The sequence below is a fragment of the Elephantulus edwardii genome, unplaced genomic scaffold (assembly GCF_000299155.1).
Source record: "Elephantulus edwardii isolate Elephantulus edwardi_28Jun2011 unplaced genomic scaffold, EleEdw1.0 scaffold00030, whole genome shotgun sequence".
NCBI classification, from domain to species: Eukaryota; Metazoa; Chordata; class Mammalia; order Macroscelidea; family Macroscelididae; genus Elephantulus; species Elephantulus edwardii.
Genome location: NW_006399780.1, coordinates 13,649,542 through 13,666,683, shown reverse-complemented (window position 1 = coordinate 13,666,683; position 17,142 = coordinate 13,649,542). Strand labels below are relative to the sequence as shown.

Here is a 17,142-nt window from a genome sequence, read left to right as displayed (position 1 = left end):
TTTTTTTTAAAAAAAGAGTCTTCCTGTTTTACACTGACTTGCCACCTTTCTCAACATAATATCTTTTTCTAAGGAGTGATTCCTTTTGACAGGACTCTAAGAAGCACCCTGGTTGCACTTCCTTTAATAAAGACTTGGAGTTTTTGGACAGTCGATGGCATATACAGTGTTCTTCTTTATCACCACAATTCAAAGGCATCAATTCTTTAGTTATCTTTGTTCATTGTCCAACTTTCAGATGCATAGAGAGCAATTGAAAAGATCATGACTTGGGTCAGGTACTCCTTAGTCTTTATACTGACATCATTGCTCTTTAGAACTTGGGAACTGTCCTTGACAGCAGATTTCCCCAAAACATCTTTTCTTTTCATTTCTTGACTATTGTTTCCATGGTTGATTGTGGCTCCAAGTGAAATAAAATTGTCAACAGCTTTCATCTTTCCTCTGTCGTGTTGTTGCCTGTTGGTAGAAGGCTGAGAATTTTTGTTTTCTTGACACACTATTTGTGGGTGACTCTCATAGATGACAATATTTGACTTCCTAATGTGCTTCTTGGGGCTCTAGGCTACCAGTGGTTCACTGCTCTGTCCACTTTGGGTGTGCTCTATCTAGCTCTTGTGAGTCTAGGAGTCTTACTGGTGGTGCCTCTTCCAACCTCTAGTGCCCGAGGGCAATGGGACAAACAGCCATAGGCACCCTGAGTGTCAGTTGATGTTCTTGACCTTGGCCTGTTTCTCTTCCTCTTCCTTGGGTTCCATGCCTGGCATGCTAGTTTCTCTCTGCCCCTGTGAAATTTTGCCAGTTATGCAAATAAGGTATATAGGGTGATAACATGGCGATTGATCAGTTTTGCCATCTTTCCAGATTTAAATTGAGACATAGCAGAGACAGAAAGTGAAAGATAAAAGATCTACCATAAAAAAGAAGACTGAGCAAGGATACCATATCTTTTGGTTCAGAGATCTCTTAGTGAACCAGAGACAAAGAGCTCTAATTACCAGAAAGATGTAGCGAGAGACTCCATGAGATGAGAAGAAAGGGAAGCGGTGGTGGTAATATCAGAGATGGTAGAACCAGAGATAAGTATGAGGCAGAGCTTACTACTGGTGGATTGAGTAAGTTGGATGCCTTTGGACATTTGTGAGCTTGCCAACCCATGGGGCTAGAACTGAACACTTTGGGCCTTGATTTACTGGCCTAGATGTTCAGGACTATAGAAAGAGGCCTGACTGAGAATCTATCTATCTTGAGTGATTCCTAATCTGAATTTGATGTAACCTCTTACTTCTCTAATAAACCCATAACCTTGAATATTGCCTATGAATTCTTTTTTGCCTGTTGAAACAAATTATCAAGCCCAGCAGAGAAGTAGTGAATGTCCTTAGAGAGAAGGTTGAGATTAGAATTGTTGGAAGAGCCTTTGGATAATGGAGACATGCCTGACCTTACTGGAACTGACTTTGTGCTGCTACTGCTCTTGGTTGAGATCCTTCCTGTGTGTGAAGGTAGTGAGGTCAGATGCTGCTACTCTACTCAGCATCAAAAATTTCTTCCACTTGTATTTCTCTTGGAGAGAATTCCACTTGTGAGATTGCTACATAAGATACACCCATCTTAAATGCTAATAGATACTGCCTAAAGTCTGTATAGCAATTCACATCTCACTACTGATTTATGAGAATGCTGCCTTTTTAACTAGCATTATATATTACCTTTTTTTTGTTTCTTAGTAAGATAGATGACAAACAATGTTAATCTCCTTGATTCTTCTTGGAATAAAGCTCCACCCACCCTCCACCCCTCTAAGTTGCAAGCTTCCACTGAGCACTTTAGCTAATGAAGGAAGCCAACGAAATATGTAATTCCTTGTCAGGTGAATGATTAGTTAGCAGGCAGTGTTGACTACCTTTGGCCATCACTCATCTTTTTGTTGATCTTACTGTGGTTTCTCCCTTTTTTGTCTTAATTTGAAACTATGCAATCAGAATTGATTGCAAGGTCACCTCTGGTAGACAGGTTTCAGTAGAATTTTCAAGTTAAGACATTGTGATGATTGTACATAGGGACTTTGAGGGATGGAATGCACAGAAATCAAATAGAAAAGAAAAGAAACAGTGCAGTATCATCAGTCAGAATAAAGTGAGGGGCTGACTATGAAATAGACTATCAATTGCACATATGCAAGTTGAAGCTGGAAAAAATGAAAACAAATCTTTGAGAACCAAAATATGACAGAATTGCACACCACTTGCATTTAGATCATCTCAAGAATAGATTTAATTCATTGAACAGTAGTAACTAAAGACCAGATAAGTTGTGGGATGACATTAGAGTCATTACACATGATGAAAGCAAAGTTATTAAAAAAATGAAAAAGAAAGAAAAGGCTACAGATATCAGAAGAAATTCCGAAACTTGCTTTGAACACAGGAAAAAAAAAAACAAAAAGAAGAAATGACAGAAGAACTGAACAAAAGATTTGAAAGGGCAGCTTGAGGAGACAAAACAAAGTATTATGATGAAATATGCAAAGAGTTGGAATTATAAAATCAAAAGGAAAGAAAATGAGTGTCATTTCTCAAGCTAAAAGGGCTGGTGGTGGGGAGGGGGATATTTAAGCCCTGAGTTAAAATATTGAAGGATTGTGTGAGCAGAAATCTTGAATGATAGAGGAAGCATCAAAAGAAGATGGAAAGAACACATAGTCACTGTCTGTACCAAGAATTGGTTTTTGGCCAGCCATTTCAGCAGTCAAGAACAAATGATATTGAAGGAAGCAGTGACTGCAGCAATGGCACAAATATAATGGCTCAGATACACTGGAACCCATTGCCGCAGTCACTGTATCAATCCACCTTGTTGGGGGTCTTTTCGTTTGCTGTCCCTCCACCTACCAGCTTTTTTAAGAATAGTTTTAGTATTTTCCTCATTCTTTTAGTTATGGAAAATATCTCTACATTACAATATGTATTTTCCTTATGTAACAACATACAGCATATTTATAGACAAAATGATAAATTCTTCTATAATTTCCATCATTGTTCTTTAGAAAACAAGATAAACTTCCTTGCATTATGCATCATTGTAGTAATTAGAATGATGAATGTGTTAGTTACCTATTGCTGGATAACAAATTACCCTAAAACGTAACAGCTTAAGACTATAAACATTTAGTATATTATGGTTTCTGTGAGTCAGGAGTTCATATTTAACTTGATACCTTAGTTATCTAGTAGTGCCCTAAAAAGTACAAGTGTGTCTTTAACAAAAAAAAAACAATCATTCTCTTACAGGTTTTAGGAGGCTAAAAGTTTTCATTTAGGACATCAGCTCTTATGGAGAACTTTCTCTCTATGTGTCACCTCTGGAGGAAAGTCCTTGTTGCCTTTCAGCATCCATGGGCCTGATATTTTTGGAGATTTCAATGTATGTGTCTTGGTGTCAATCTTCCCTTGTCTGTGAGGCAGCTCAGAACATGGCACCTGACTTCCATCACAATGAGCACGAGAAGGCAAGAAAAATAGGAAACCAAACAAACGACTAACTCTGAAAACCTTAAGAAGGATCAGTTCGAGCTGGTTCCAGTGCCACAGAACATAACAAAGATCTTAGAAGTGGTCTTTCATCATTTCTGTCATAGGGTACACCTTGCACTCAAGAGAAGGAGATTGACCAGGAAGCAGAATCACTTGCAGCCATCTTAGAAGTAATTTACAGTAGTCAAATACCTGCAGATACTTCTTTTATTTATTATTGAAGTGTTTACATTTTACCCTTATATTTGGTGAGGAGAAAAATAGTGTAACTTTTATAAGCCTTCTGTGAAACAAGGCATTAGGTTCAGACTGCACTGAAAGAGGGGATTGCATCAAAGCGTGAATATCAGGTTGGAGAATCACTGGGAACTGTCTTAGAAGTCCCCTACAATAGTCAAAGACCTAACGTGGGACCTTTAGATAACTCGTAGATGATCACTGATCATTTTTTAAAATTAAATGTCTGGTGAAAAGTTCTTTTATATAGGCATATGTGTGTACATACACATACACATGTGAACGCCTCTACATTACTCCTTATCCTAAATAAGATTATCATTAAAATCATATTTCACCTTTTCTTACCTCAGTGTGAATAGCATTCTGATTTTAATCACCTAAACAGCAATGAGGAGAGGAGAATACCAACCCAGATCCATGTCATCAAGTCAGTTTTGATTCATCTGTGACGTCATTAGGTTTCCAAGGCTGTAAATTTGTAAGAGAGCATACTGCCATACCTTTCTCTCATGGAGCAGCTGGTCAGTTCAAATTGCTGACTTTTTTTAAAGCATCCTATAACTTTAACCTTTGCATCACTGACCTTTTAAAAGCTACTACAAAAGGTATACAAAAAGTTAGTAGTGGCAACAGTATACAGAGAGGAAGATGTTCATTAGGGATTATGTACTTTCTGCACCATTTTCCTGGAAACCCAAAACCACTCTAAGAAATGAATTTTTTCTTTTATTTTAGATGGTTATTATAATCACCCTTCTTCAAGTCCTTATATATTTTTCTCTAATCTGACTTTTAAAATTTTTTTCTATTCAGAATAATATTTTCACCTTTTCAACCTAGCAAATTCTTTTTTATCCAATTAAACTAAAAGGATACCTCTTTCTGTTCTAACGACATAAAAGTTGTATACAGTATTGGCATGTTGCCAAATTTGGGACATCACTGGTCTGTCATGATGTGTCTGCTTCTTTAGCAGACTGCTTGATTGAAATTATAGTTGTCTAACCCACCGATTATCTTTGTAAAAAGAAATAAATCTGTCAAGTTGTATATACTGTTCCGTAAAAACAAAGCCTTAGAAAAATTCTCTCATTGTAGCTTTTCAGTTGGAAATAGAACCTGTGGAAAATTTTGTTGGAAGCTGCTTAATAGTGGCAAAGCACATTTTCTCAAGAAATTTTTGGTGTTTTTACCTAAAGATCTGGTTGTTTCACACTCAACCTTACCTACTTTGTAAAGTATACAAATGATTAATAGACCCTTCTGAATGTAAATTTTTTTGTGAGTCTATAGAACATTTATTAAATATTTTTAATAACCTGTTATTGCTGCTGTGATAACTTTTAATAAAATATTATTAATTCCTAGATCATCATTGTCTTAAAACAGCTTGTCCAAAGATATTTGAAAAGACTTTAAAGAGATTTTCGTAAAAGTACTGAAATAGAGACATACTTTCCCATGCTTCCTCACTTAAAGGGTCTTTAAATGAATAGCAATAAAAGCTTTTACAAATTTATTTTAAAAATTTCATTTATGTTAGAAGTAGAAAAGCTGTCACTTTGAGTCACAAACTCTGGAAAATCTAGACAGGCACAGAAAAATTCAATTGAGGAAATGAATCTTCAAGCTGGTAATCTGCTCTTTTGCTTGTGATCAAGTTGAAATGTTGTAAGGACAAAAGAAGAAAGAGAACAATGTGTAAAAGATAGATGAAGACAATACAAAGAAATAACCATTGAAGTGGAAGAATTGTTTTGCCACAGCTATTTTCTTTCAAGGGCACTTTAAAAAATGGTAGGTTGAGAGAGAACTCTATAAAATGGTATAAAAAAAGACACTTAAAAGAAATTAAATGTTGAGAAAAGATTTTTTTAAGATTAGTGATATCTACAAAACTAAATAATTCAGAATGGCTGCAGTAGCAGAATTAACACTATTAACAAAGAGGGGTAGATGGAAAGCATGGAGTGAAGGTTTAAAAATCATTCAGAATGAAGGAAAAAGACAAAGGCTGAGAGTAGCTGTTATCTAGAGAACAGAAGAACAACTGGTGTGCTTGACAAAGAAAGTAGAGTAGTAGGTAGGCTGGATTCAACGAATATTATTTATTTCTAGTGTTGATATATGAATTTTGTTCACATCCATGCACACGTGTACACAAAAGGGTTGTGCTCTAAAACTCAAGCAATCATGGCACTTTTAGGATTGAATCACTGTCCTATCTGCCTGGTTCACATACAAAAAAATAAGTATTGGCACATAAAAAAGCTGTTACTATTATTTGGTGAAATGAAATATATATATAATAGTGTCATGTATTTGTTGTTCAGAATTATTTTCCTAGCTGCGGGCTTTGACTTTCACCATGTGACTGATGAGACCCTTAAATAGGGTGTATATAAACTAGTTGTTAAGGAATTGGTCGTTTTCCCATCCCATCAAGTTTTAATTGAGTAAGATTAGCAACAGAAGAGGGGAACCTCACTAAGAAGAAGCAGACCCTGCAGCTCATATCCTTTAGGGCTAGAGATTCTTGGCACCAGTCAGACTAGGATGTACACAAGAGGAGCAGCAGCTTCAGTGGAGAACCAGAAACCAACTTGAAACAGAACTGACTTGGGACTGCTGCAGCAAGCACAGCCTGGGGCCTCCGTCCAAGTTTGGCAGTGGAGTTAAGGGAGAGGGCATAATTGACAAAACTAAAGATACTTTGAAACACTGACCGAAGCTCTGGAGCTGAAGGTCACAGGGCCTGCAAGCAAGCTTAAGAAGCTGTTCTGACTAAATTGTATCCTTTTGCCAACCTGAATTGTAAGCTGTTAACTCCTCTGGTAAACCCCCGAAGCCATGTCCGTGAGGTCTGTGTGGTATGGCTATTGACAGATTGGTGGAAGACTCATCAACAACCTGTGTTAAGCAGATGACACAACCTTGCTTGCTGACTGAGGAGAACCAGAAGCACTTGCTGCAGAAAATCAAGGCTGCAGCCTTCTGTATGGATTGAAGCTCAAAATCAAGAAAACAAAGATTTTGACCACTGGGCTGAGTGCAGCATCATGATAGACAATGAAGAGAATGAGACCGTTAACAGCTTCAATTTGCTTGGCTCCACAATCAACACTCTTGATATCAGCAGTCAGGAAATCAAAACACTAATTGTTTTGGGAAAATCTGCTGTCAGGGACTTCTCTAGAATATTGAAGAGCAATGATGTTAGTCTGGAGACTAAAGTGTACCTGATCCGAGCCATATTCTTTGCAATTACTTGCTATGCTTCAGAAAGCTGGAAGATTAGGGATGATACAAAGAGAATTGATCCCTTTGAGCTGTGGTGCCGGAGAAGAGTATTGAATATGGACTGCCAGGAGAATAGATTCATCCTCAAGATGGTGAAACCAGGCTGCTCCTTGGAGGCAAGGATTCTGAAGCTTCATCTGACATACTTTGGGCATGTTGCAAGGAGAGACCAGTCCTTGGAGAGGGACACATGCTTGGGAGGGTGAAGGAATGACACAAGAGAGGAAGAACCTCAATGAGATGGATTGATTTGGTGACTGAGGTAATGAGGGCAAATGTGTCAGAGACAATAAGGTTAGCACAGGATAGAGAAGGGTTCAGGACTGTTGTGTGTCGGGTCGCTATGAGTCACAAGTGACTCAATGCCACATAACAACAGTAGACGGTAAAGGAGAGGAAAACCCTCAACCAGGTGGATTGGGACAGTGACTGCAGCAGTGGGCTTGAGGGTGTCAAGAGACTGTGAGGGTGCCATAGCATAGGACAGGGTTCAGATCTGTTGTTTAAAGGGTTGCTGTGAATTATATTTGACTGGATTACACTTAACAACAACAATAGAGCAACATGCTTGGTGTTGAAATAGATGTGGGAGCATGGAGGCCATATTTGGCCTTAATGGAAGTTGTTGGTTTGATATTGTGGACGTTGCTCCCTTTTGTGAAATTAAGAGAGGTTAGATGTAGTTGTCTTCATGCTACCTATGTTATTTTTACAGTAAACAGCAGAAACTGTTTATCTCTAGAAAGTAAGACCTTGAATAGCAACAGATTTAAGGTGAACTGGTCCTCTTCGAGGAGCCCCGGTGGTGCAGTCATTAAAGAGTTTGGCTACTCTCCAAAAGGTTGGCAGTTAGGCCCCACCAGCCATTTTTCAGGAGCAAGATGTGACAGTCTGCTTGCATACAGTTTATAGTCTGGAAAGCCTGAGGATGACAGTTTTACTCTGTCCTTTAGGATTGCTGAGTTAGAATTGACTTGATGGCAGTGGGAGTGGTTTGGTTTTCTTTATCCCCATCAGTTCTCCCATTTGCATTGTGGAAGTGGAACTTGCTTATGTCTAAAAGGGAAATGTGCTCACCCTTTCCAAATTGTTACTGTGCACTGTCAAATCGGAACCGACCCATAGCTGACCTTCCAGGTGGTTTTCAGAGACAGCTAATCACATGAGGAGATTGCTCATCTTTCTCGCAAGGAGCACCTGGTGGATTTGAACCTGGTGGATTTCAGCATTGCAGCGCTGCTTCTTGTACCACTGGATGTGCACACTGAGTAATAACACTAAGTGTTAATAGCTAACAGTAGATAAAGTATGACTGCTTTCTCTTTTCCTTAGTCTGTTTCTGTGGCTATTCTTGTCTGGGTTTGGTCTCCAGGACTAATAATTCCCAGCCAGCAGTTTTGTGGCAGTCCTGGGACAATGGCTATGAGAGATCTCGAGGTAAAACTGTTTACTGGACAATCTCTTTGTACTGTATATTGGAACCTCTCTTTTGCAGATGATGTCTCTCTCAACCTTACAGGCCTCTTCTCAGTCCTAACATTCCAGCCTTGAGCATAGGTAGGCTTATCTGCTGCTACCGCAGGCAAGTGAGCTCATTCTCCATGCTGCCACTTGCTCTGCTTGGACCGATGTCTACATGAGCTCAAGCAGCCACTTCTCCTTTACAAGGCTCTGTTGGTAACTTGGTGGAGGTCACCAGCTTTGTTTGTGGAGTCAGCTCTGCCACTGCCATAATCATCTTCACTTGCCAACTCATCTATCACTGGTCTCATGGTTCCTACTATTCTATTACACTGCAGCTGTTTCTATTACCTGGTTCTGCTGTGCTTGCTCTCATTTATTTTAGTCTTAAGTGCTATCCGTGTTTCCAGTTTAGTACAGAACTTTCATTTGGGTCTAGGAGGTTCTCAGCATAGGAGTCCTAGGTCAAAAGGATCTGCTCCTTTCCAGGCTTTTATTGATCAAGAAATCCCACAAAAACCTTGGTGAGATTAACTACTTACATAGCTAAACTATTTGTCATTATCAGGGTGTGACTTAATTATTGGAACCAACCATATTGGGTGAATTTCAAGCTTCTTAGGCAGATAGCAGACCAACCAATCCCCTGTAGGATACAGACTAATCACTTAGCAAATTGTCACCCCACATACTTTGGGCGTGTTGCTAAAAGGGGCTATTCCTTGGAGGAGGACATGATGTTGGGAATGATGGAGGGTCAATGAAAGAGGAAGACTACACCAGGTGGATTGATGCGATGACTGCTACAGTGGGCTCTTGTGTATCTGGACATGTGAGGATGGCACAGGATAGAAAAAAGTTCAGATCTTTTGTTCATAGGGTGACTATGAGTCATACTTGATTCAACGGCACCAGACAACAACCATCACCTCTGCATTGGCAGTGCAATTCCTTACCACCAAGCCACTGGAGCTCCCTACTTTAATTTAGCTTTCTGTTTTATATCTTCTGTTATTGTTGTTGTTATGTGCCATCGAGTTGTTTGCGACTCATAGCGACCCTATGTACAACAGCCCTAAACCCTGCTCTATTCTGTGCCAATCGCATTGCCTCTGACACACCCATCCCGATTATCCCAGTCACTGAATCAGTCCACCTCTTAGAGGGTCTTCCCCTCCTGCGCTGTCCCTCTACCCTCCCAAGCATGATGTCCCTCTCCAAGGACCTGTTCCTCCTTACAGCATGTCCAAAGTATGTCAAATGAAGCCCCAGAATCCTTGCCTCCAAGGAGTAACCTGGTTAACCCTCTCTAGGATGAATCTGTTTGTTTTCTTGGCAGTCTATGGTACATTCAATACTCTTCTCCAGCACCACAGCTGTAAATTATTATTATTATTATTATTATTATTATTATTATTATTATTATTATTATTATTATGTGTGTGTGTGTGTACTGTCAAATTGGATCTGACTGGTACAGGAGGAGATTGTCCCTCCTTTCCCGGCAGAGCATCTGGTGGATTTGAACCGTGCGCCTCTGGATTGCAGTGCAGCTTCTTGCCACTAGGCCGCCAGAGCTCCCCTTGTAAAGTCTTTTGAATGTATGATTCCACAAGTAATGGAGCAGGAACAGGGAGTGCTAGTGATGATGTGTGGAAGATGGGTTACTAAGATCTTAGCCTTCTTGTTGTTGTTGTTGTTGTTAAGTGCCATCGAGTCGTAGGCGAATCATAGTGACCCTTTGAAGGAAAGACCTGGACACTTGTATAACTTTCGCCCTTTCTCCAGGTTCATAGGGTTTCCAGAGGCAAGCTATTTTGTAAGTGGATGCCACTCCTGCTTCCAAGCTTGTTTTAATCAAGGAGCTCCACCAAACACTGACCACCATGTCTCTCGTTTGACACATCAGCTTCACAGCAACCACGAGTTTCCTCTCTATACAGCAAGTGGACAGGCCAGGGCTGTGCAGCCTAGAAGAATGTTTCACCAAAAACAAAGACAGGCTGGAGGGCTGCGGATTACAGTTACCCACCTTTGGCTTGGTAGCATTGCTTTCTGCCTGCTGATCATAGCCTTAAAAAACCTAAATATTGTTTTAAGAGTGTTAAAAGCTGCTGGAAGAGGCCGAAGCTTGAACTCATTGCTGTCAAGTCCGAACCAACTCATAGGTGACCCTCCAGTGGGTTTCCAAGGTTGTAACTTGCACAGAAGGAGATGAACGATCTTTCCCCTGAAGAGCTGTTGATAGATTCACACTGCCAGAGAACTGCAGCCTCTGGGCTAACAGTGCAACTATACTCCCATCACAGGAAAGGGTGACCAAAAGTGAGAACCATACGTTTTAAGATCTTGAGAAAAGTAAAATATCATGAAGATCAGCTTTAGATATATCCTGCTACTGAGTGACAGCTAAATGTCATTTTAAGATGTTTTACTGGTTTGTTAACACAATATATTGAGGATGGAATATTAATACCTGGGGTATTAATGGGATTGTTGTTGTTGTTGTTGTTCTTATGTGCTGTCGAGTCGCTTGTGACTCATAACGACCCTGTGTACAACAGCCCTAAACTCTGCTCTGTCCTGTCCTTTCTGTTAGTCTGCGAGTGTTCTGTTGTACCTAGGGTTTTCAGAGGCCTGCTATTTCTGAAGTGGATGGCCAAAGGACCAACAGTAATAAGTGTGATATGATTATATATTTTAAAAGTATGGTAATGTTCCTCTAGGAATATTATAACTAATGTTAGATGGATCTTGGCAGAAAGCAAAGAATACCAGAAGAATGTCTATCTGTGCTTCATTGACTATGCAGAGGCTTTTGACTGTGTGGATCACAATAAGCTATGGCTGACTCTGAAAAGAATGGAATCCCAGAACATTTGATCGTGCTAATGCAAAACCTATACTTGGACCAAGAGGCAGTAGTCAGAACAGAGCAAGGAGACACTACATGGTTCAAAATCAAGAAGGGAGTCCGTCAAGGATATATTCTGTCTCCATACCTTTTCAATCTGTATGCAGAACAGATCATCCGAGATGCTGGGCTGTACGAGGAGGAATGTAGCATCAGGATTGGTAGAAGAGTCATCAACAACCTGTGTTATGCAGATGACACAACCCTGCTTGCTGAAACTGAGGAGGACCTGAAGCGCTTGCTTGCTGCAGGAGGTCAATGACTGCAGTCTTCAATATGGATTGTGGCTTAGTGTCAAGAAGGCAAAGATTCTCACCACTGGGTCAATTGGCAGCATCAGTTTGGATGGTGAAGAGATTGAGATAGTTAACAGTTTAAGTTTACTTGGCTCCACAGTCAACACTCTTGGTCACAGCAGCCAGGAAATCAAGAGACGAATTGCATTGGGAAAGTCAGCTGTGAGGGACCTCTCAAGAGTACTGAAGAGCAACGATGTCAGGCTGGAGGATGAGGTGAGCCTGATCCGGCTGTAGTCTTCGCAGTTACTTGCTATGCATCAGAGAGTGGGACAGTCAATAGGAATGATAGAAAGAGAATTGATGCCTTTGAGCTGTGGTGCTGGAGAAGAGTGTTGAATATACCGTGGACTGCTAGGAGAACAAACAGATTTGTCCTGGAGAAGGTAAAGCCAGAATGCTCCTTGGAGTCAAGGATTCTGAAGCTTCGTCTGAACATACTTTGGGCATGTTGCAAAGAGGGACTGGTCCTTGGAGAGGGACATCATGTTTGGCAGGGTGGGGGGGCCGCGAAGGAGAGGAAGACCTTCGATGAGATGGATTGATTCTGTGACTGGAGTGGTGGTAATGAGTGCGTTTGAGGCGGCAAGGTTGGCACAGGATAGAATGGCATTTAGAGCTCTTGTACATAGGGTTGCTATGAGTCTCAAGTAACGCAATGGCACATAACAACAACGTTCCTATTTCTAACAATAGTTTCTTACAGAGACCATTGAGTCAGATCAATGATAAGAAATATTCTCAAAGTTTAATGAAGAATTTCTTCCCTGTTTCAGTTTGATCTAAGAACTATAGAATTCTAGAATAAAGCCTAAAGCTAAGCTAAATCTGTTTTTATAAGACCATATTTTGTATCCTAACACAAGGTTAATAACCACAGTGTAAGGATTCTCTTACCAAGTACATTCCTGCTTACTCAGCAGTCTTCTGCTTGCTGTTTTATGTCTGCATGTATATTTGCCTTTTTAAAAGAAATATCATTTTACTCTTAATCCATATGTATCATGTCAACTTGCTTGACATTCAATTAGTATCAAATGCATAAATTATTAAAGAAAATCAAAGGAGCCAAACCCTTTGCTGTCTAGTCAGTTCTGACTCTGAGCAACTCCATTTATTACAGAGCATAACTGCTCCATAGGACTTTCTTGCTGTAATCTTAATGGAAGCAAATTGCCTAGCCTTCTTTCTGTAGCACTTGCTATACACATGAGAGCAGGACAGTGAATAAGTGTGACAGAAGAATTGATACCTTTGAGCTGGGGTGTTAGAGAAGAGCACTGAATATCCCATGGACTGCCAGCAGAACAAACATATCTTGGAAAGAGTGCAGGCAGAGTGCTCCTAAGAGGCAGGCAGGGATGGAGCAGCTTTGTCTCATACTTTGGGCATGTTATGAGGAGAGGCTATTAGAGAACAATGTTATGCTTGCAAAGGCAGAGAGTCAGCAAAAGAGGAAGACCCTCAATGTGATGGACTGTTAGAGTGACTGCAGCAGTGGGTTCAGTGTGTCAGAGGTGATGAGGTTGGCACAGGATAGGATGGGGTCAGATCTGTTGTTCAGATTGTTGCCGTGAGTTGTACATGACTCAGCAGACAGCACTTACCGACAACCTTCTGCCGTACAACGGGGTGAGTTTGAACCATTAAGTTCAACCATTTTACCACCTTTTATAGCAGAGAAAGGAGATAGCCTATCACTTAGAGATGTTTCTTTTTAATGTATCAAAATGCTAATACTCAAACATACTTTATAAACACATGATGTTAAGCAAACTTTGGAACAAAAGACACTTTCTAATAACGTCCTTAAGATCTTTTAGCTTGTTTCTAGACTTTTGTAAACCGAGTACCATAATAAAAAAAGACAACTGTTTGAAGTTTTGGTTTGTTTAAAGATGATGGCTTATAAAATGGCTATTTAGCTTAAAAATCTGTCTTTAATATTTTCTTTTAGATATTAAGACTAAAACATGTCACAGTTTTAAAGACAAAGAAAAATGTTCCAGCCTTAAGACATGAAATGTACACAGTGGATTTTATTAAAAAGCAGATTGAAGAGTTCAAGATAGGAACGAGACATTTAGCCAACATGATGGGAGAAGACCCAGAAACTTTCACCCAAGAGGACATTGATGTAAGTGCAGTTTCTTTCTTGGGAAAGTAATTACTTTAGAGTTACTATCGATATGAAAAGTACAAGAGCCTCTTATCACCATGTAAATTTTAATCAAACTGTCAGAATAAGGAAAAAGACTACATTGCAGATTAGGAGGAGAGATGCTGCTCTTATGTGAAGCATTATAAAATGTTTTGACTTCTAAGAATTAGCTAGAATTAGATACTTTCCTTGATTAAAGATGATAAAAGCACTAGGCATGCTTATGTACTGTTTAGAAATGTTTATCCTATTCTACCTTCTTAGAACTATGCTTTCGTTCTAAATGATAAAGCAGATGGTAATTAAAATTTAGTTTCCTATGTAAGATATCCCATAAGTAAGCCTTAGCCCGTGTTTTAATGTACTTTAGAATATATTTAAATTTTCAAAATGAGATCACGTTCTAAATGATTTGAGAATATCGTTAGAACTCTATTCCTGTACTACTATTGCATTTTTTATTCTTTTTATATAAAAGTGTTATGAAATATAACTGGCCTTCCAGTGAGATTTCAGAAGCTGGATTCAAACCACATGCCATTGGGTTGGCACTGCAACTTTCCCCCCACTCACCTACCAGAACTCTCTTAATAAAAGTAGTAATACTTAATAATAGTATTTAAATAGATCTCCCAAGGTACTGAAAGTTACAATAAACGTTGAAGTTCTCATTTTTTTAAAAAAATCACATCCTTTTTTTATTTAACTGATTAATATCTGTATAAATTTAGTATTTTATATTAGTGATAGTAAGATTTTATACATTTACATTTAAATCCTAACTTTAAATATCTTTTTATAAAGTTTACCAAACTACTTGTAAATATTACTGAAGTATTTCTTTTAGACCCTAGATTACCATTTTGACTTGAACGAAATAAGTAGTATTTCTTACCTTTTAGGTGTTGACTTTTTGAGGTTGTAGCTCTCACATCTCTGCCCTCTTTTTGAGTCTTAGGATGATATGGACGCAATACAGTGTGACCACTGTTCTTTTGTGCTATCGAATTGGGTACAACTCATAGTGACTCTGTGGACAGCAGATCTGAACCCTGTCCTGTCCTGTGCCATCTTCACAGTCTCTGACATACTTGAACCCATTGCTACAGTCACTGTGTCAGTCCATCTGGTTGAAGTTTTCCCCCTCTTTCACCATCCCTCTGCCTTTCCAAGCATGATGCCCCTCTCCAAGGAATAGCCTTTCTTTGCAACATGTCCAAAGTATGTGAAATGAAGCTTTATCATCTTTGCCTCCAAGGAACACTCTAGCTGCGCCTTCTCTATGATGTATCAGTTTATTCTTTTGGCAATCCATGGGACATTCAGTACACTTCTCTAATACCACAGCTCAAAGACATCAATTCTTCTTCTACCATCTTTATTCATTGTTCAGCTCTCAGATGCATAGCAGGTGATTGAAAAGACTATGGCCTGAATCAGGCATACCTTAGTTCTTAAACATATCATTGCTCTTCAGTAGTTTGGAGATGTCCCTGACTGCAGACTTTGCCAGTGCACTGTTCTCTCCTGATCTCCTGACATCCTGTACCAATTTTATTGATTGTTTATCCAAGTAAAATTAATTCATTGACAGTTTCAATCTTTTATTTATTATTGTGTTGCCTATAGGTTCAGTGGTGAGAATTTTTGTTTTCTTGATATTGAGATACAATCCATATTGAAGGCTAAAGTGTTTAATCTTTTGCAGTAAGTGGTGGAGGGTCAGCTGTGGTTCTGACTTGATGACACATAATTATAACACTTTTATCCAGAATATAAAAATGCAAGAGTGGTACAGGAATAGAGTTCTGATGGTATTCTCAAATCATGTAGAACACGATGTCACTTTGAAAATTTAGATTATATTCTAAAGTGGATTAAAACACTGGCTTTGGTGCTAACAGTGATAGTAAGAAAAGTATATTCTGTTTCATCATAGATAGTGCAGGTATTGCTCCACTTCTAGAAGAGGAGGAGACACTATAAATCACATGGGAATAGACTGTCCATCATTCTCCCTTGGAGCCCCTGGTGGATTCAGACTGCCAGCAAGATACCACCTTTGGGTTAGCAGTGCAACTCCTAATGGACTTAGCCACCAACCACTAGTCTAGTTTCAGTCTTTGTAGATTACTTAAACTCTACACATTTTAAACTACCCGTGAGGAACTTCTGGACATTTTCTATAATATTGTTCATTGCTATCAAGTTGGAACCAACCCCAGTGGATTTTCAGAGGCTGTAAATCTTATAGGAGGAGATTGCCTTTCTGATGGATGTGAACTGTCAGTCTTTGTATTGGCAGCACAATTCCCTACTCCCAAACTTGTGTGAACATAAGAGTCCCACTCATTTTGGTAAACACTTAGCAGCATGGTTACTGAGTGATACGGTAAGATGATGTTTAGTTTTGTAACAAAGAATTTAGTCTACTGATGGATGTTTCATAGGGAACTTTGATGGCCTAGTGGTAGAGGTGGACTGTCAACCCGAAAGAACACAGTTCGAGTCTACCAACTTCTCCATGAGAGAATAATAGGTAGTCTCCTCCTGTGCAATTTACTGGCCCTAAAGACTCGCTGGAGGGGCAGCTATAAGTCAGTTCCATCTTGATGGTCTATAACATTGGTTTTTTTAGAGATGTCTTTTATCATGTTGAAGAAGTTCCTTTTTATTCTTAGTTTTTTGAAGTATTTTTCTTTTTATCATAAGGGTGTTGATTTTCCCCCCTAAATCGTTCTTTCTATATCTGTTAAGGTGATTGTATAGTTTTGTCCTTTTACCTATTGCTGTAGTATAGAACATTGATTGATTCTCACAAGTTAAACTAACTTTACATTTCAGAGACATATAATCCTTTTTTTATATGTCTGGATTCAGGTTCCTAATATTTTGTTGAGGATTTTTGCGTTCTATTTATAATTGATACTGACCTGAATCCACTATTCTTGCAATATAATCTGATTTTGGTATCAGGGTAATAATACTGGTTTTATAACAAGGGTCAGTAAGTGTTACGTCCTCTTTTCTTTCTTTCCTTGGTTTTTTTTGTTTGTTTTTGGGAGAATTAATGAAGAGTTGGCATTAAAATGTTTGGAATAACAGTGAAACTACCAGAGCCAGGGCTACTCTGTGTGAGTAAGTTGTGTGTTGTTTTGGTCTGGTCTTGGCTCTTTTTAATTCTCTTTATTTACCGTCTGTACTTCTCCTTCTTTACCATCTTATGACCTGAGT

General features: G+C 39.1%; 1 protein-coding gene across 1 annotated transcript in view; it reads left to right on the top strand.

The window, feature by feature from the left end:
• The window catches only part of MRPS9 (mitochondrial ribosomal protein S9), an 80,410-nt gene that overhangs the window by 4,714 nt on the left and 58,554 nt on the right, over positions 1-17,142 (top strand). The window contains exon 2 of the mRNA XM_006883843.1: positions 13,705-13,884. Coding sequence (XP_006883905.1) covers positions 13,705-13,884 — 180 coding nt within the window. The remainder of the gene's footprint in view (positions 1-13,704; positions 13,885-17,142) is intronic.